This window comes from Panicum hallii, chromosome 4 (assembly GCF_002211085.1).
Source record: "Panicum hallii strain FIL2 chromosome 4, PHallii_v3.1, whole genome shotgun sequence".
Lineage (NCBI taxonomy): Eukaryota > Viridiplantae > Streptophyta > Magnoliopsida > Poales > Poaceae > Panicum > Panicum hallii.
Genome location: NC_038045.1, coordinates 49110712 through 49129270, shown reverse-complemented (window position 1 = coordinate 49129270; position 18559 = coordinate 49110712). Strand labels below are relative to the sequence as shown.

Sequence of the window (18559 nt, the reverse complement as noted above, 5' to 3'; positions counted from 1 at the left end):
GATAATCTACCCGCATACGAGGTAGAAACTAGTCGGTTCAGAAGGAATCTACTCGAGTAGATTCTCAAGCTTGTATCGGGCTAGGATTCTTGTAACCCTGCCTCCTCAGGTATATAAGGGAGGGCAGGGACCCCTTCAAAACAGATCATCAAACCCTAGACAATACAAACCACCAAACAGGACGTAGGGTGTTACGCACATCGCAGCCCGAACCTGTCTAAACCTTGTGTTGCTTGCACCTTCGAGCTCCTGATCTCGGTATCACCCTACCTAAAACCTACCACCTTGAGTATACCCCTCGGTGGGCAGCCGGTAAAACACCGACACAACCGCATGTAATTATAGAAACAACAATATAATTAATGATAATAAAGAAACTAAAAACAGCTAGAAATGCAAGATGATTACCATGTACGAAATCAGCCTCTCGCAGATGCGGACAGTGCTCGAGCCCGGGTCGAGGACGGCGGCTTGGCACCTAGTGCTCAGCTCTCTGTCCGTCTCCGGGTAGCAGCGTTGCTGGACCTCCTCGTTGGTGAGGTCGCCGAATTGGTTGAGGCCGTACACGTCTTGCTCGGTGGCGGCGTTGAGCCGGACGACGACACGGCAGTTTCCCTTGATCAACCTGTACCGGCACCTCTCCTCGCCGATGTCTCTGTAGGTCTTGCCGTACTTGGCCTTCCAAAACACGAACATCCGGCGGGTCTCCTGCTCGTACTCCTCCTGCTTTGCGACCCTGGGCCCGAGGAGGCCAAAGTACATCTCCTCAATGGAGTTGGCAGTGAAACCATTGAGGCGAGATGATGTCGGCCCAGCGGCCCTATCCCAGGCAGCCCAGTTCCAGGCGACGCGGCGGCGAGTCTCCTTGAACACCGCGTACCGACACTCCTCCTTGCCGGCGTACGTATAAGTCTTCCCGTTCTTGAGCTTCCACTCCACGAACACCCGACGGCTCTCCTGCTCGTACGGGTCCGCGGACGGCAGCAGGTCCGCGGCCGGCAGCGACACTAGCAGCAGCATCGGCAGCGACACTAGCAGTGCCGCCGCCGCCGCCGCGAGAGCAACCGTGGAGCCCCGCCCCATCCTGTGTCATTGCCAACGATGACGATGAGGGATGGGCCGGAGAGAGTGGAAGAGCAATTAGATCACCTTAGCTTTATAACCAATGAGCTGTGCTTGTTACCCTCGGATCGGATCGGCAGACGGCGAGGTAGCGAGACGAAGAAGATGAACACCAGAAACGCACCCAAAGGACACGTGGAACACTTGAGCTGTTCTGTTGTGTGTATTTTTGCTATTTACTAGACTATTGGGCGCGCCTTGCAGTGACTAAATGTATGATAAACTATATCAGCTTAGAAGTGTTGCAACATTCTTGTTACATTAACACTTTATCATACAGAAGACCATTGTAGATAAGAGTCAAGCATAGTGTTTGACATATCTCCAGCAAAGAAAGAAGGGAGAATAAAAATAAAAATGACAGACGCATGGATACTATTGGTTGAGAACTCATAAAAAAGAGCCAGGAAATACACATGGCAAAACATTTTTGGTTCTATGTTTCTAACATCAACAATGCCAACAAATTTAAAGCACACATAACCAATGAAGGCTCAAAAATAAAAAAAGGGAAGAATAAAGACAAATAACATGACAACTCTCTTTTTGTTTAAAGCACACGCAACTTACAATACAAATACACATCTTAGTTTCGCTGCAGCCATTAAGGTTCTGTCCAGCAATATATTACATGAAAAGATCATAATTCATGGCCACCAAACATTTAGTTGGTAGATTAGGATGCTGATCCAAAATAATCTAACAGTGCAGTAAATTAGGTCATGCTGATAAAGGAAGGAGCAAATTATACAATCCAGAGTTATGATTATCTCAAAATGCAAACGATCATCATAATGGCCAATTTGTTGAACATTAGCAGTTCGATGCCAAACTCAACAACTGACGAACACATCTCCTGTACATCCCTCCGACATACACAAAAGCAGATCATGCGTCTTATATCCTACGATTAAGCATCTTCTTCAACTGATCTGTAAAAGACAAGTGTAATACGAACGTTTAAATCAGCACAACGGATATTGACATAACACAACTTAGTTTTAAATTGTTTAAACAATCAACTACAAGGACAAATTGTCGGCGGATTGATACTTCTTCACTATATAGGAATTATATATATACAAATGAAAATAGCATATCAGGATAAATTGCATTTTCTGCCTGTAACAGCAACCGCAAGTCAATATCTGTTGACTCATGTTTGACACCTATCAGCTCTAACAATTAGCACTCAAAAACATGTAGCAACATCAATTCTATCTAGGGAGAGATAATTATTCTCAGTATGTATAAGCAGAGGCCAATCAAGGTAAAAAAAAAGGGAACATATGAGAGCCGGCAAGGGAAAAACGTGACTAACATAACTTCCTGACAAACAAAGTATTTTACCTGTTATCATATAATCCCTTATATTTGTTTTAAACCGTTCCTTGCAGTACAATTATTCACCATAATTGAAAACAAACAGAAAAGGCCAGAATATATAGTTCGTAGAAAATTTATATCGCACATCATAATAGAAGGAAAGAAGAACACATGCTTAGCTAACCCAGGTTATCTAAGAAGCTATCAATCAAGCTCTACTTGGTTTCTAATAACCAGGGTACCATGCCACATTATTTAGTAGTTGTAGAGCAGAGTTATATGCGTAATTTGTTGACATTAATTGTGCCAACTCAATTATTAAGTTCTGTACATTTCTCTAAGAGGATGGGTCTAGCAAAGGCAACAGTCGGCACTTAACTATCACAATTGTTTAATTATATCCAGAAACAACTTTCTATTCAACTGAAGAATGCAAGTAGGAAGGTACCTAGTCTCAGAAGTGGCAGCTGAAGAATAATCCTTATCATCTTTCTTGGCATCCTCATCCGCAAAAAGCCTTTTTGCTGTTTTTTTTCCAGGTGTCGCACGAGCCCTAAAAGTAAGCCGCTACATTATATAGACATACACGTGCATGTGATATGAAACTGAAATAAATTAAGAAACCAACCATACACGATGCTGACCTTTTTTGGGTGGCACTATGCTCTGTTTCACGGGTAGAACAGCCTGTTATAACGGGTGATGTAGCAACAGGCCCTACCATATTTATAAGGCTGCTGCTCTCAGTGTCCTGCAATGCTGCAGGTGATCTTGCTCGTTTGGTTCTAGTGGCTGGTGAAGTCAAAGTGAAGGTGATATCTTTTTCTGGAGTGGCTTGCACACTACTGCCTGCACTTTGAGAGAGCACAAGTGATGATGATTGTGACCCTATCGGCATCAGTGGAAGGGGATTCCCATCATCAATCTCTGCTACAATGGCATTGACTTGGAAAGAGACATTCCCAGAACTAATCGTGTTCTCTGTGAAGCTGACATTGAATGTGAAAACCTTCTCTAGCAGTCTCGTGATTTCATCTGGGATAAATCCAGGTGGATTGTCAGCGATGAGAGCATCAACTGTCCTTTTTATGAGGCGTTGTGCAATGCGTCCAAACAAGATAAATTCAGTGTCGCCTGTCTCGTCTCCAGCAGTGATGGCGAGTTTGTACCTATAGTGAGGAAGAATCGATTAACAAACCCATATGTAGCGTAATTTGCCTAGGAACAAGCAGAAAAGTAATATAACGTAGTAGGTGCAATCTTTACCTTGGGTTAATCACGCCAATGGTGTTGCATGTGTGATTAGTGCACTTGTAGGTGTTGCCATGAGGCTTGGCTGTTTTGAGACACTTTTTGCATGAGTTATACCACCATGACTTATCAATCTTCATTACCTTAACTGTGACCAGCCATTCCGTTTTCTGTATCATATATAAGGCAAGTAAGTAGTTTTGTATGGTCAGCTCAGCATAGAGTAATGGATTGCAGTATCAGAAGAATAACCTTGTTCGTGAACGGGTGGAGGTACTTGATATCAGAGATTTTTCTGTGTTCAGCAACAAAAGTATTGGGCTCATTGTAAGCTAGTTGCTGAGCTAGTGTAACTGGCTGATGCATGATTCTCACACTGGTCAGAAAAGATGTCGGTAGTTTGTCAGTATGTATGCATATGAGATTATGAGTACAACTGGTAACTGTAGCAATAAATTTTCAGATGAGTACATCACCTGGCCAAAAGGTTCTCTGCTTCAGGAACTTCAGGGTTGATGTACCATTTGCACGATGACCCACCAGACAAGGATACTTTATCTGAAAAAGTAGCATATTGGTTTGAACATAAGAATATGATAGGAGCTAACACATTGTGTGTACTTATACATACCAGCATAGCTCCTAACAAGAGTCCCAACAAAGATTACAATCTGTGGTGAGTTCTGTCCATCTTTGTGCAATTGTTCAGCTGGGAATGAAGTGGCCCGCTCACCCCAAATAAAGCACAACATCCAGTGAAACATTGTTGTTCATACAAAAGCAAAAGTCATACCACAACATGCGTGCATAGGTGTAAAACTGATTTACATTTCAAATAAAATCAGACATGTACAGCTGACCTTGCATTGCGTATTGTGACGGTTCTCTTCAAGGTGTCAGCCTGTTGTGATCTTGGTCGTACCGGTGAAACACCTGAGATCCCAGTGACTGTGCCGATGACATCTAATTTGTGAAACAGCAATGCATGATCAATTATAGTCATTTGTATATATCTAGAATACCACACCGTATCAAAACTTACCTGTGAAGTACTCCCTATCCTCCACATGTGATGGGAGCTTGTCTATGGGAGTGAGGGAGTAGGTAATTACAGGAAAAGCGGTTGGGACCTCAACAACCTCCTCCATTGTGGTCCACCTTGTAAAGTTGATCATGATATCATTTTTAACTGGCTTGTACATCCTGTTTGACTTTTTAACCTGAATAAATGAGATATTGTAAACACTTCCTTCTTTTATCAAAGGCTTGAACATTTCAGTTATTGGCGGGTAGATCTGTGCATGGATGCTATTTCCCTGTACAGATAAACCAGATTTAGTCTCAAGGGGTATTTATACTAAGTCTACATACTCTGCTTAGCTTTGATCAAAACCAGATCATAGTGTTGTACATCGATTGAAACATATTAAAAAATGTAAGCACGTGTTCAATCAGGCATGGTTAGGTAGGCAAATTTAACTATACCTCTTTATCAATGAGCACCAGATCAGTATGCAGCAGCTTTGTTTCATCACGAGGATCATAGAAGTCCCATATCCTTGAGGCACGGATGCACAAGCACCCACTATAGTTTCCAACCATTAGGCTACCAATCGATACGTCTCCCATCTGCCAATATGGAAAGAGAGTGTTTAGGTCTCATTAAAAGAGTACATACATATCAGGACATGAAAAGGAAGTTCAATTAGGTAGACACGCACATTTATGACCAAAATACATTTTTTGCACCACTAAGCTCAAAAGAGTAAAAAAAATAGCAGTAGCGATGAACAAACTCCAGAAGCATATTTACACATCCAGATATGTACAAAGCATATCTTGGTATATAGCAAGAGGGCTAAACTGACGCCGCATTAGCAGCATCAAGGACCTCTCGATAAACCACATTTCGAGTCTGCGAGCCACATGAACCATCGTCATCTTCAATCAAAATTCTAAGGCCACTTCTGGATGTTGATCTTGAAACAGCAACATAAAGTTGGCCATGTGTAAAAACAGGCTTTTTGAGATAGAGGCCAACTATTGATAGGGTCTGCCCCTGGCTTTTATTTATTGTCATTGCATAGCATACCCGCACTGGGAACTGCCTTCTTTGCAGTGTGAATGGCCACTTTACATCTGTTGTGTTAAGGGCAATCCTTGGTATAAAAACCTCTTCACCGACTTTGCAGCCCGTCAGTATTATGCAGCACAACACACGTTGTCCAAGTCGAGTGACAAGAAGTCGCATGCCATTACACAAGCCCATAGTTTGATTAAGATTTCTCAGTAACATCACAATGACACCCCTTTTAAGCACCAGTTTATGTATAGGAAAATTGTTGACATTAATGGAATTCAAGAACTCAGTAGGGTACAACACATCAAAATCTGGCATATGTTCAGATGATTTAGATATGGTATCACAACTTAGGCACTGCACACTATCTCCAGGGAGCATCTTAATAATGTAATCGTTTATCTCATCAACTGTTTGGTTATTAGGATAGACGATGGCACGCGTGGCCAGGTATTCAGGATTTTTGTAATTCGCAATGAAATCTGTGTATACATCAAACACAAGTGCAGCAATCTTGCTACCGTTAGTACGGATCAACAAATCATCAGGAATCGTGACCCAAGAGGCCTCACGTTCCTCTCCCCTTCTGATAGTGGGGGCAGTACCATCACCAATAGATAAGGTCCAATTGCTAAATTGTTCAATCTTGGCACGTTTGACTGCATCTAGAGAGGGGTTATGGAGTCGCATGTTAATATGCAATTTCAAAACAGCCACATGCCGCCATAATTTAGAGTTAGTAATTGATGCATTAACAATGACAGATCGTGATCCTTTGCGTACAACTGGTAAAATCTGACGGAAATCGCCACCAAGAACAACAGGCTTGCCACCAAATGGAATTATCGCATTAGCAGGTTTATCTTCTGAAAGAATATCTCGCATCGTTCTATCTAAAGCCTCAAAGCAGTGTCGGTGTGTCATGGGAGCTTCATCCCATATGATGAGGGCAGATACCTTTATAAGCTCAGCAAGCATTGTACCCCTCTTCACGCTACATGTACCAGCCTCATTCAAGTCGAAAGGTATCTTAAACCTAGAGTGTGCAGTGCGCCCTTTAGGCAGTAGCAGAGAAGCCACGCCAGACGATGCTACCGCAAGTACTATTTTCTTTTCGGACCTTAGACTCGCGAGTATAGCATTCCATAAAAAAGTTTTACCCGTGCCACCATGGCCACACACAAAGAAAAATCCAGGAGAACCACCTAAAACTCGCTTAGTGATTGTATCATACACATTTCTCTGGTCAACATTTAACTGTGAGACTAATGAGGCAGCATGCATGGATAGCAGCAAAGGCTCAGCATCAAGTTCATCGTTGATTAATCTATTATCATTCATGCAATCAAATTGTGTCGTGAATCTTGGCAGGTCGTAATCATTTATGTTCCCACCGCTATTAGCAAAGACGTGTGTCAGTTTTTGTATAAGCAAGGACATGAGCTGTTCATGTGGGACAACGTAGTGTGGATTTCCAAGCGTATCTATCAGTGTACGTCGTATATCATCCGTAAAATAAAGCCAATATTTATCAAACAAGGCACGCACATTGCCAACAGAGCAGTACAATACTACAGTAACAAACAATTGCCGCAACTGATATGCAGATGCTGATACTATTGCCTCATCGAATAAAAGGTTCCATTCGTTATCACCCTCAAGAAGACCCCGTGCCTCACATGCTTCTCGAAATGTGTTGTATACCCTGTTATCAAATGTCCTTACATCAGCATAATTTTTTGCCCCTTTTACTATCATTAGCAACATGCGTAGGTAGTACAACTCTCCAGCGGTTGGATGCACATAGTACATTCGGCCAATCTTTGCACACGGTGTTCTTTGCCGCCAACATCGATTGGAACTATCCCAAGACCACTCTTTTGGAAAATCACAATACGTCAAGTGCCTACCTTCACTATGTTTTGAATTAGCCTCGAACCACTCAGTTAACATAGTGCTTTTTGCTGCTGGACTATCGAGTAGTGATGTCAGGTTAGCACCTGGCTCATATCGCACATAGTTCCTACCAGGAAGATGCACAGTCAATCGCTCCACTGGAGGCATCCTGAAGTGAATGTCAAATTCAAAGATACGCCATAGGGCCTCGCATGTAGATAGGTATCTCGCATCAATGTATTCCTGTATTTCATTCAAAGGGGCCATTTCAGGACCAAGGGATGCATTTGATGTTTTTGCAGTAACCTCAAAATATACTTTCGCTCGATCGCTTCCTTTAGTAACATACTTGAAGAGGTATTTAATCATGTTTGACTTGTTGCACCATTCAACATTAATATGTGCATTATATTTCTTCAGCAGTGGCATGTTGTATGGAACGACATTCTTGTTATCTAATCTAATGCCGTTCTTGACAACGCACCTACCATCATCACGTCTCTTGTAGGTCGTAAATCCAAAATCATCTATAATGGTTTCGTCCTGAAATGATTTAGGATAATTCTTCGAACATTTGTCACGTTTCATACATGGACACTTTTTGTTGTGATTACCACATGGGCCGTGTATCATGAATTCGTCAACTAAAGCGTAGCCCAATGGATCAGTGCTGATATCAGGGATTTCAGCACAAATGAAACTATCAACAGTGGAAGGGTTGAACTCTGAATCTGTGTTTGATAGCCACACAAGGCAATGAATATGGGGCAGGCCACGCTTCTGGAACTCAACAGTATATAGAACTGCAAAAGGAGGCTAAACATAAGGTCTTAACTAAAATAGATTAGGTGACAATATGCATATATGGAAGGTCAATGTCAGCTAAGAACATATCTTACCCGCACGGACAGGACCAAATGTTTTGCCTTCTCTAATATCAGCTATGAACTCATCTACTTTCATATGAAACACCCGAACGACCAACTCAGAACGGTCACACGGTTGCTGTCCAGGTTCAAAACGCAATGCATCTGATATCTCTTTCCACTTGGGGTTGCACGTGAAAGTCACGAATAGGTCAGGAGGGCCAAATACTCTACAGATGGCCATCGCATCTTGGTAATTCATGACATAATACCTTCTACCACCAGTAAAGCTGGGAGGCACAATCATTCTACCACCAACAGAATCAGCACTAATTAAACCCTTATCAATTGCATCTGTTATTCCCTGAACTGTCTCACATCGCAACTCTTTTTGATGGTCTGCTATGAATTGTAGCCTAGACCCTTCGATCGTTGAATATGCATCGACATCTATTTGATCGCTTAGCCTGCCATAGCAAGTGTACGGGTTTGGGACATTCAATCTATAATGTACATGATACCTAACAAACTCAAGCATCGTGACATATTTACGTCCTTTCCCTTCATCATCGTCAACATCCAAATACTTAATACCAAGATGGAAGCCACGCTCTCCGTAAGGAAACAGCAATGGGTACTGCAAAGCTATATAACAGGGATGCAGACAGGAAACACGCTTAAGGCCATATTTCCTATCATGCACAAGAACATCATAAGTGTATTCAGCAGCCGAGTAGTCACCCACAATTATAGCAGCAATCTCACCACTCGAAGGTAAATTATATTTAACATTATTTGTCGTGTTGCAGCCTAGTAATCGGAGCGTCACCTCTTTACCACCTTCCTGTTCTATGCGCTCTCTAGCACATCGAAATGCCTTTACAAGTTGATTATGCTCGTCTAGCATGTTCATTAACGACAAAGCAATATCTGGATCAGGACAATCAGGACAGTTATCATCATTTTCAAACACGTTCAATCTATTTTGTACCTCATTTTCAGTATCGTGTATGTAGAGTTGTGCAAATTTAGGACGTGATCCTTGAGGTGGCATCAACGTACCAATATGATGATGAACCACTCCATTAATTTTGAACACATAAGGTGCAGTACCATTGTTTATCGTCCTATCAACAGATGCACCTAGGGAGGTGAATGCGAAAAGGGAATTGTAGGATCGAATCTGACGTAAGAACCGCTTTGAATGTGCATCACCATCAAATTGCAGAAGGCTACATAGAGGCTCTGGTGGCTTTTTATAAGTCTCCAAATTGATTTTCCCTCCCCTACAGCAAAGGTTATACACAATTTTACGCCGAGAGACAGCGGAGGCACTCTTCACACGCTCCTGGAACCAAAAAACAGCACCACAATACGGGCACTCTTGTGTCGGGCCACCATAGTACGATCGCTCTGGATAGCTCTCTACAGGCACGCAACAGAAATTTGTTTTGTAGGAACAATAACAGATCATTTAATTATCATAGAACAGAGGGAAAGCACGCAGGCACCTTTCAGGGACTCAACGTATGATCTATCAAGAGGAAGTGTTGCTGTTGTTGTAACATCGCAGGTCACTACAGATCAGAACATGAAGCAGAGAAGACAACATCATGGCACCATAACACCAAGCAATAAAGGCTAAAATGTTATGGGGTTTAGACAATCACCACTGGTAGAAGACACCAAAGAACCGGTGAATATCCTACGACGTATCCTATCGAGCCGATGACGTCTATTTGAGGTGGCAACTTCTCTAGGAAAGTCCATCACAGACCGATGCCCTGTGTATGACGACGACGCAGCAAGTAGTAATCACTATGGCAATCGTTCAATCATTCGTGGCGATCAGCGGAGATGTAATCCATACCAACCTGCTTTTTTTCGACTAACGAACGGCCAATCAGTTTTGTCATGCTGCGGGGAGGCAACTGCATGAGCAGAAGTCTCTTGCTGATCAGCCATGTAAGGGCACTCACTGCTGGCTAATGTAAAACAAGGTGGATGAATGCATGATTAGATGCGTACAGCAAAAAGCAAAGGGTTACGTTTCTGCCGATTAAAGTGGTAACCTTAAAAAAACACGAACCACGTGCATCAGGTCGTCTTTTCTTTGCCTTTTCACGATAGCAGGCAACCCGTTCACATGCTGTACCATCCATACAAAAATCCAGTCCGCACAATGCTAAGAAAGCACAAACAGTAATGAGAACTAACCAACCAACCACACCATAACAACGACTGCAATTTTTAAATCACACTGAAAAATATTCTTTCTTAACACCATAACATGTAACAATCTGAAAACAGCACACGAGTAATATCCATCGATAACCCCACAAAAAATACGGAGTATGAAACAGCCAAATAAGCGTAGGACAATAAAACAACACATCAGGCCACATTATCACAAAGCATAAATCACGACCAAGAGAACAGTAGATCAACACACTGGCAACAGATAGCAAATAAACCTTGGTAGTATCACGGGGTCATGGAAATAAGGGCACACCTTATGAAGAGCAGCGCCCACCTAGCTAACTTGGACCAGTAGCAAAAGAGAAGCCTAAACCACAAGCTCGGAACAAAAGGCCTGCATTCCAGCAACACGAGCATGAGCAAAACAATGGTTAAAAAAGATTGTATCAATTCAAGTAAAGAACATGCAAACAGAGCCTTGGCCCTTTTTTCAGAATAAAAAAAAAAGAACAGCCAAGCTATCCAACATCAAACTGCATGCCTCAAAGCAAGTAAATCAGTGCAGAAGCATATGCATAAGCATGCAGCAGATAAATTGATGCTATAAGCAAATGCATAAACATGCAGCAGACAATACAATAGATCATCATTTACCTTCTTTATATACAATATAGATCTGGTTCGTGATTCGGGTGAACACGTGTTTCCGAGCAGCCCCTGAGCTGTTTTCTAGATACTTTCCTGTAAAAGATAAGATGAACATAAATAACCACGTATCAATCTTACCGAAGTCATCACGATGATATGAAGCAGCAACATGTTCACGAGAACAGCACAAACGTGTCGAAACTGTATTAATATGGGGAGCCATGCTCGATCAGCATGATCATGTGTTATAGCATATTTGAGAGGTCATCTGTCCTACCTCGCAGACACCACACAGTGCAGCAATAGCATCTAATACCTGAGCTGAGTACACCAGAACCAGCGGTACCAAAATACAATTGAGTCTCTTTAGTGCAGGTGTATCTTAAGCAGAACCAGAAACACCAAGTGCAAATAAAAAAAGCTGCACATGTATTCTATGCAAAAGCAGAAACAGAGCGCATAAATAAAAAAGTTTGCAGCTGGCCATTCAAAGCTCGCCTCATCTACAATGCAAAAAACTCTATAAGTATCTTGTAACGAAAATAAACAACACTGCACCAATTCTGACATGCAGCAAATCCCTATCCACAAGTACAATGACATTAAGATGCCAAAAGGATAAAAGGTGTTCGTTAGACAAGGTATTGGTATCCCAAGCACGCCGAAGCAACAACAGTTTCGAGAACATGGATCCATAACAGCACCAAGAGAATGAAGCTATACCAGTCCCTAAAACATGAAAATGTGCCTACTCTTGGCTGTCATATAGCATAGGAGCACCACTAAAATGCGAAAAAGAGGACTAACGAAGGACACCACATATCCAAATATAAGAGAAAGCCCCTGGCCACCATGACATTAAAATAAGAGTGACCACATACCTGCCTGATCAGGTCAGACCAGGTGAGAAGGCTCCTGAGGGCTCATGTCACCGACCACATGGCCATGGCACCACACCTACAAGCACCAATCAGACATTAGCAAAGCATTAGAAGAACCAAGGGGGACGGGATATATTTAAAAGGCTTACAGTTGTTGTGCTTTGAGGTGTTGAAGATGGAGAGGAAGCGGCGCAGGCAAGCACGATAGTTTCAGAACACGGCAATGGCGAAAAGAGATGTAGCGAGGTACTGCTTGCAAGTTTCAGAACACGGCAATGGCGAAAAGAGATGTATGAGGTTGCTACGGGATGGGGGAGGAGGGAAGAAAACTTACCAGAGGGAGTAGATAAAGGAAGAGAGGTGGTGCGCACTGTGGCCGACCCGACGAGGCTGTGTAAACGTCAGCCACGGCCATCGGCAGAGTGCGGTCACTTGGACGGCCGTACGGGAGGAGTGGCCATCGTCCTCCAACTATTCCGCGGGATGGGGAGTGGAGGGAAAGTGCGACATTAAAAGCGTCACCAACTCACAGCCGAAATCCCGCACAGTAGGTCGCGTGGAGCGCGCTGGAGCCGGCATGGAACGGAGCGCGACGGAGAACGGCAGAGCTCCGTACGGCGGCGCCAGGGAGGAAGGGAGCCGGCGTCAGCGACGGGATGCCGCGCGGCACCGAAGTACGGGGGCTGAAACGGCAGCCCCAGGGAGAACCGGAGGCGGGGCTCGGCTGCGCGACGTGCGGCCGGGCACAGGAGACGCATCGCCGGCACTGGCTGATGGTAGAGGCGGGTGTCCCAAACGATTGACAGGAGATCCAGTCTCAGAGGCGGAGGGAGGAGAAGAGCTAAACGGATCTGGCGCCTAGGACGTAACGGGCTGACGGAAGACGGAACGGGAGGGCAAAATAACTTGGGCCATGGGCCTGCTTGTCCCGGAGTGTTGCTTGCCGCTGAACGTCACGTGAGTCTCTCCGCCTCTCCGGTTTGAACACGTCTGCAAGAATGATGTGGCCCATTCTGGTGAGGGCAAGGGGCAGGGGCCTTTAATCAATTAGATTGCAGAGCTTCCAAGCGGCTGTCTGTGCATCGTGTCCATCCCCACGCCCACAAACTACAAAAACTATTTATTGCTATTTTAAGGTTGAAACCACGTCTCCATGCCCATAAACTAGCAAAAGGGATCCTGATTTTCCTGGTTCAAAAACTGTTATCCTGCACTTTTCTCAAGCCTAACACCATCAAGAAAAAGCATGAGTTTGAAGATCTAAGGTTTATTATTTTGGGAAAAAAATTGGGTGCAGGAGTCCAGCAGACCCCCCCAAACCCCCCGCCCCCCCCCCCCCCTGCAGGATGACTCCGGATGTGAGACACGTGGACCAAAAAAACATCCTCCACCTGTGATCGCGATCACGCCCCGTATTACAACCCGGGTCGGCTCGCAGGCGTCGCAAGCAGCGCTCGGCTCGGGATGGCAATTTTTCTCCGCTCGGCTCGCAGGCTTCGCAAGATGCATTTAGTGGTACTTTATTGTTCAGCAAGCCAAGATGTTGGACATGTGAGAAACTTACCCCTAAATATTGCATCTTTAAGTATACATACAATTTGATGAATTCCCAAGACAATAACTCAGTTTGTGAAAAAGGCTGAATGTATTGCTCAACTGATGGAAACGCATATCATCTGCCACTGCAGGTTAAACGAAAACGCACTGTACAAAGTACTCGAAAAGCGTTCAAACATCTGGTACTCCTTAGCTTTGAACCATGAATTACGGGCTCATGCCCATGATGTGGTATAGGAATAGGTCAAGATTTGCCCATGAAATTGTTTCTTGTCTCTGATGGATCCTCCCCTTTTGATGATTGTATAAAATAAATAGATCACCATTGCACGCCACGCCGTATATGTATGTGTACATCAGTAGTTGCATGACCTACTCCCCAACGTGACTCCGGACTGGTGTATAGAAAGGCCGGCCCATCACTTGACACGAACATCACCAAACCACTTCGATGAAGCACCCTCGCCACAGACAATCCGATTGCACACTTCAGTATGTATATGTATAAAAATCTATGTCTAACATATACAGTGACAAAACGGTAACGGTAAAAATGCTTAATGTATCTGACTAAATATTGCAGGAAAAAGTGTTAGATGGGGATGGTTAGTGCATCGATATAATAAATTATGGGATCGATTTGCACTAATTAAAACATGAGGGACACTTCCAAAATACTTAGGAGATGAAAAATACATATTTCCAATATTATTACACCAATTCCCCAATTACATAATTTTGTATATTACTCAAATACCCCAAGTCTCAATTATCAATGGATTCTTTCTTAGTGACCATGTCTCAGCTGTCTGGTCTTTATTAATTATACTACGTTCTACATGTATATGCTAATAATTGGCCGCACTCATTATCGAGAAATCAGGTAGGAGGGAGTGGAGCACCTCTATTTATAGGTGCTTATGATTATTGTGGTGTTGCCATATGGCAACTTGCACACCCTTCAATATAAAATATCCCAACTCTAGAACCCTCCTCATCCTTATCTAGTTTCTTATATTTCTACCATGCTAAAATATCTAGTTCTAGATTATTCTACACTTCAACATGAAGCAGGGCAATTATGGCATGTGCATTGTCTCCAATTTTTGCCGACATGTGGTGTGCTTTTGCGCGTAACTTAGGCTTTTGGCACTGTGCACATGCAGGCCGAGTGAGTCTTCTGAGCCGCTAGCTCTTGCTTCGCACAGGCCTTAAGAACAGGCCGTCGTAGGTTGCGGACTGGGCTCCCATAAGCTGCGGGTGGCAGGCTGCTATGCATCGAAATTCAGACGGGCCGTAAGCTGCGAAATGGGCTGCTGAAGCATTTTTCGCATAGCCGATTTCCTGGGCAGTAAACTTTGAGAATAAATCAGTTAGATACATCTCGACGGCGGGCCATTTCAATTGTTAAGCTGCAGACCAATAAAAAAAATTGAGATGGGCTTGCGCTGATGTTTTCTTATTTCAATTATGCTAATCAAATTATAAGTTGCATGATTAGTTAATTAAGTGATAAATCTCTGAGTAAATAGAGCCAACGCGAAATTTATTTCAGAATTATTATTTTGAGGCACGCAATTAATTTCTGACCAACGTTGATATTAATTTGTTATGCATAAGTATTTTATTTAAGTATTTTGATTCTGCCCAGCGGTGATGCAAAATTGTTCAATATCTTTTCAGTTTTACGTATTTTGCTCGCGCTGGCATTGCTGGAGCCGGCGACGGCCGCCGGCCTGAAGTTCACCAGCTCGGAGAAAGTTGTGAGGCAGCTTTACAAGCGCTGGTGCAAGCACTTTAAAGTAGCGCGCAAGCAAGAAGAGAAGGTCCACCGCTTCGCCAACTTCAACCAGACGGTGCACCGCGTCGCGTCCAGTACTGTTCGAGTTGCAGACGAGCCTCTGCGACTCAACGGTTTCGCGGACGCGATATGGGCAGAACTTGAAGCGTGCAGGTGTCGCATGACTCCGGAGGGACGCCGCAACCTCGCACTTGTGCCCATCAAAAGGCACGGCGGCGACGGGAACCTCACGCTCCCGGTCAACATCGACTGGCGTAACACGACATGCCAAGGCCAGCCGTGCCTAGGTCCAGTCAGGAACCAGTGGTTCTGCAGCTCCTGCTGGGCGTTCGCCGCGACGGCAGCGATCGAGAGCCACCTCGCCATCAGGGGTGGCCATGATAGTGCAGCTTTTGCAGCAGGAGCTAGTTGACTGCGATCACAGGAGCCAAGGCTACAAAGGCGGATTAGCCATCAACGCCTTCAACTATGTGGCAAAATGGCATCACATCGCGGCAGAACTACCCTTATAACCCTTTTCCGCAGGAGAATGGTATGTGCTTAGCTAGGACCACACCGCGCATGACCATGACCATGATCGGGTGGAGCTGGCTAGAGCCGCATAATGAGTATGAGCGCCTGGCGCAAGTTACCTACGCTCCCGTCGTCGTCGCCATCTCCATCGGAGAGAACAACACCGAGTTCGTGGACTACCCGGGCGACATGTACTGGGGTAGGTGCGCAACTTGGAACGATCAGGAGCTCTTGCTCGTGGGTTACGGCCACGACTTCTACAGTCTAAAGAATTCTTGGGGACAATCATGGGGGAATTTCGGCTACCTCTTCCTTCCTAGAACAAATAACTACAGGGTCCTCGAGAGGGGTGGCTCTTACCTCGTGATGGGTTGGGACTAGTCCATCAAAGGGATTCGAGATCGATTGCATGGAGTTATAAACATGATCTGATGAGGACATCTCTCCTTTCCATACAATGCAAGGACCGATCACTAGAGCACGTGCACGACAGTTGGATCTCCAGGTACGTTCTAACCTTATCAATTATGTTTCAGAACTTACGCTTGGTGCCATGCATATTTTGTTGATTAGGAATAATGGAGAGGACCAGCAAGGAGTCAAGGAGGAGGCGCTAGGACGTCCACACCAAGGAGGAGTCTCAGTCCAACTTGACTTCGACTACATTTCGAATTCCAGAACCTGACTTCACCAAAACTGACGCCCTGGCTACATACGGAGTCGGATTTGGACGTTCTATATATGGTTGGAATCAGAATTTCATAGAGCTTCCAATGGCACTGGTCCCACCTCAAAATTCCTTCTGAGTCGTCGGGAATCATCAATACAAGTGGGCATCCAGAATCTATCAGGGTGCTGTTTCACCATCTGTTGGGCCGTTGGCCCATGTACCATGTTGGAAACCCTTAGGGTTGCGTCCAGAGGACTTGCACGTCCCATAATACTTTATATACAGTAGCCATCGCCACATTAGGGTTTTGGGGTTTTGCTTAGAATCAATCTGTCATTGAACAGTGTCACCATTCTTCGGTTTGTGAGACCCCATCTCGTAATCAAGTTTGTTTGATTGCATCTTCTGTTTTTGCTTGTGTTCTTGATTGCAATTGCAGGGATAAGCCTTCGTGGCGAGGTCATTCGTGTGATACGGGTGATAACCAACAGAGCAGTGTTGTAGTGATTGCGAGGTTCAGTTCGTTCGGAGCCTTGGATCATCAACGTCGAGTTCTCCACCAATCAAGTTTACCATACCTCTCGGAAAAGATTGGGCCTCATCTTCTATCAAGTGGTATCAGTTATCAGGTTGCCCGTGAGGTATAATCGTGCCTTTTAGATTCATTTTGTTTCTGTCCTATAGTCCACAAAAAGCCACAATTACAACATATTTGCCGACCTACAACCCTCGCTCAGCCTTTTGCACGAATTAGTTTTGGAGTCCGTAGTTCTAAGTTCGTGTCCTAGGTTGAGTTTTGTTGCAGGTTTAGATTTGTTTTAGTTCAATTTTGTTTCTTCCATCCGCTGCCATCTACGAAAAACAAAAACAAAACAATTCCACCACCAATCCACCGAGTCGCTTTCGACTACTTCCTTCGCCGATTCGACTACTTTCTTTGACTGCTACGAATACTTCCTTCGTCGTATTCGACTACTTCCTTCGACCTCTTCGACTACTTTCTTTGACAGCTTCGACTACTTCCTTCGACAGCTTCGACTACTTTCTTCAACCACTTCGACTTCTTTGACGCTCTTCGTCGCCTACATCGACTTCCTCTATCGAGTTGCCGAACGGGAACCCGATTACTTCTGAGGGTCCTTAAATTGGGCATAACTTTTCGCTCGGAACTCTGATTGAGGTGAATTTTTTTCCCGGAAAGCTCTCGAAAAATTGCACATATGATTCCCCCGCTACGCCGGGTTTGGCATTCTCAAAAAAATTAAAAAAATTCAGGAATGCACTTGATTCAAGCACCGAAGTTTCACCGTCAGTTTTTCCTAACGCTCCTGAATTTGTACCGATCATGTTTCTTATCAGTTTGAGCTGATCTTTGGTGCTGTTTTCTATCCTTGTGCCCTGAGTGAAAAAAAAAGAGAAAAAAAACAGAGAGGAGATTATAAAAAAATTGTCCTAAGAACCAAAACAGGGGGCAGATTGTGCTGTTTTCTATGTGTGCTGCTGGATACTTGCTGATACTTCCTTCGTGTTCATCATTTTTCATCCTTGTTCCTTGTTTGCTTGTTTCCACAACTGTTCTACAACATTTTTAAGCCAGCAACTAGGTCAAGTTCTTTGGACACTTATTCAGCATTGCTATCTGTTACTAATTTGTGTGCCACATACATATACTACAATTGAGCCTTCCCAAGCTCCACCTTCTCTCGAACATAACAGGTAACCTTTGCAATCACACCCACGTTCTACGTG

At 44.1% G+C, this 18559-nt stretch overlaps 4 protein-coding genes and 1 long non-coding RNA gene across 5 annotated transcripts; 1 reads left to right on the top strand and 4 right to left on the bottom strand.

Annotated features, from left to right (window-relative positions):
* Positions 1–387: 387 nt before the first annotated feature.
* LOC112890605 (oryzain alpha chain-like) lies at positions 388–1083 on the bottom strand. Its single transcript, XM_025957468.1, has one exon. The coding sequence runs from the start codon at positions 1081–1083 to the stop codon at positions 388–390; it is 696 nt and encodes a 231-aa protein (XP_025813253.1).
* A 556-nt stretch (positions 1084–1639) lies between these two features.
* LOC112889683 lies at positions 1640–3187 on the bottom strand. Its single transcript, XR_003228148.1, has 3 exons — positions 3093–3187; positions 2897–3001; positions 1640–2054 (listed from the first exon to the last, which is right to left on the bottom strand). It is a non-coding gene; the product is annotated as an uncharacterized LOC112889683 (long non-coding RNA).
* Positions 3188–13080, bottom strand: LOC112890604 (replication protein A 70 kDa DNA-binding subunit D-like; the record flags this gene model as incomplete). Its single annotated transcript, XM_025957467.1, has 13 exons — positions 12604–13080; positions 12419–12518; positions 12270–12345; positions 11395–11481; positions 11054–11134; positions 5185–5328; positions 4742–5015; positions 4545–4662; positions 4331–4443; positions 4176–4257; positions 3952–4075; positions 3715–3869; positions 3188–3617 (listed from the first exon to the last, which is right to left on the bottom strand). Coding segments are annotated over exons 6-13 (1440 nt in total), but the record flags the coding sequence as incomplete, so codon positions are not given.
* LOC112890603 lies at positions 9219–10650 on the bottom strand. Its single transcript, XM_025957466.1, has 7 exons — positions 10631–10650; positions 10416–10526; positions 10212–10325; positions 10053–10118; positions 9832–9966; positions 9371–9471; positions 9219–9233 (listed from the first exon to the last, which is right to left on the bottom strand). Exons 2-7 carry the CDS (start codon positions 10504–10506, stop codon positions 9219–9221), a joined length of 522 nt encoding a protein of 173 aa, XP_025813251.1. The 5' UTR covers positions 10507–10526; positions 10631–10650.
* LOC112890602 (KDEL-tailed cysteine endopeptidase CEP1-like) lies at positions 12493–16039 on the top strand. Its single transcript, XM_025957465.1, has 2 exons — positions 12493–12559; positions 15510–16039. The coding sequence occupies exons 1-2, from the start codon at positions 12493–12495 to the stop codon at positions 16037–16039; spliced, it is 597 nt and encodes a 198-aa protein (XP_025813250.1).
* The last annotated feature ends 2520 nt before the right edge of the window (positions 16040–18559 follow it).

What these genes read in the sequence shown, in the direction of transcription:
- LOC112890605 (XM_025957468.1), bottom strand. Translation starts at nt 1,083, where the DNA reads ATGGGGCGGGGCTCCACGGTTGCTCTCGCGGCGGCGGCGGCGGCACTG.
- LOC112890603 (XM_025957466.1), bottom strand. Translation starts at nt 10,506, where the DNA reads ATGGCTGATCAGCAAGAGACTTCTGCTCATGCAGTTGCCTCCCCGCAG. An exon ending in TTTGGTGTCTTCTACCAGTG is followed by an intron (nt 10,119 to 10,211) that starts GTGATTGTCTAA and finishes TCTGATCTGTAG; the next exon opens with TGACCTGCGATGTTACAACA. An exon ending in ATACGTTGAGTCCCTGAAAG is followed by an intron (nt 9,967 to 10,052) that starts GTGCCTGCGTGC and finishes GCGTGCCTGTAG; the next exon opens with AGAGCTATCCAGAGCGATCG.
- LOC112890602 (XM_025957465.1), top strand. Translation starts at nt 12,493, where the DNA reads ATGGCGAAAAGAGATGTAGCGAGGTACTGCTTGCAAGTTTCAGAACAC. An exon ending in CGGCAATGGCGAAAAGAGAT is followed by an intron (nt 12,560 to 15,509) that starts GTATGAGGTTGC and finishes ATATCTTTTCAG; the next exon opens with TTTTACGTATTTTGCTCGCG.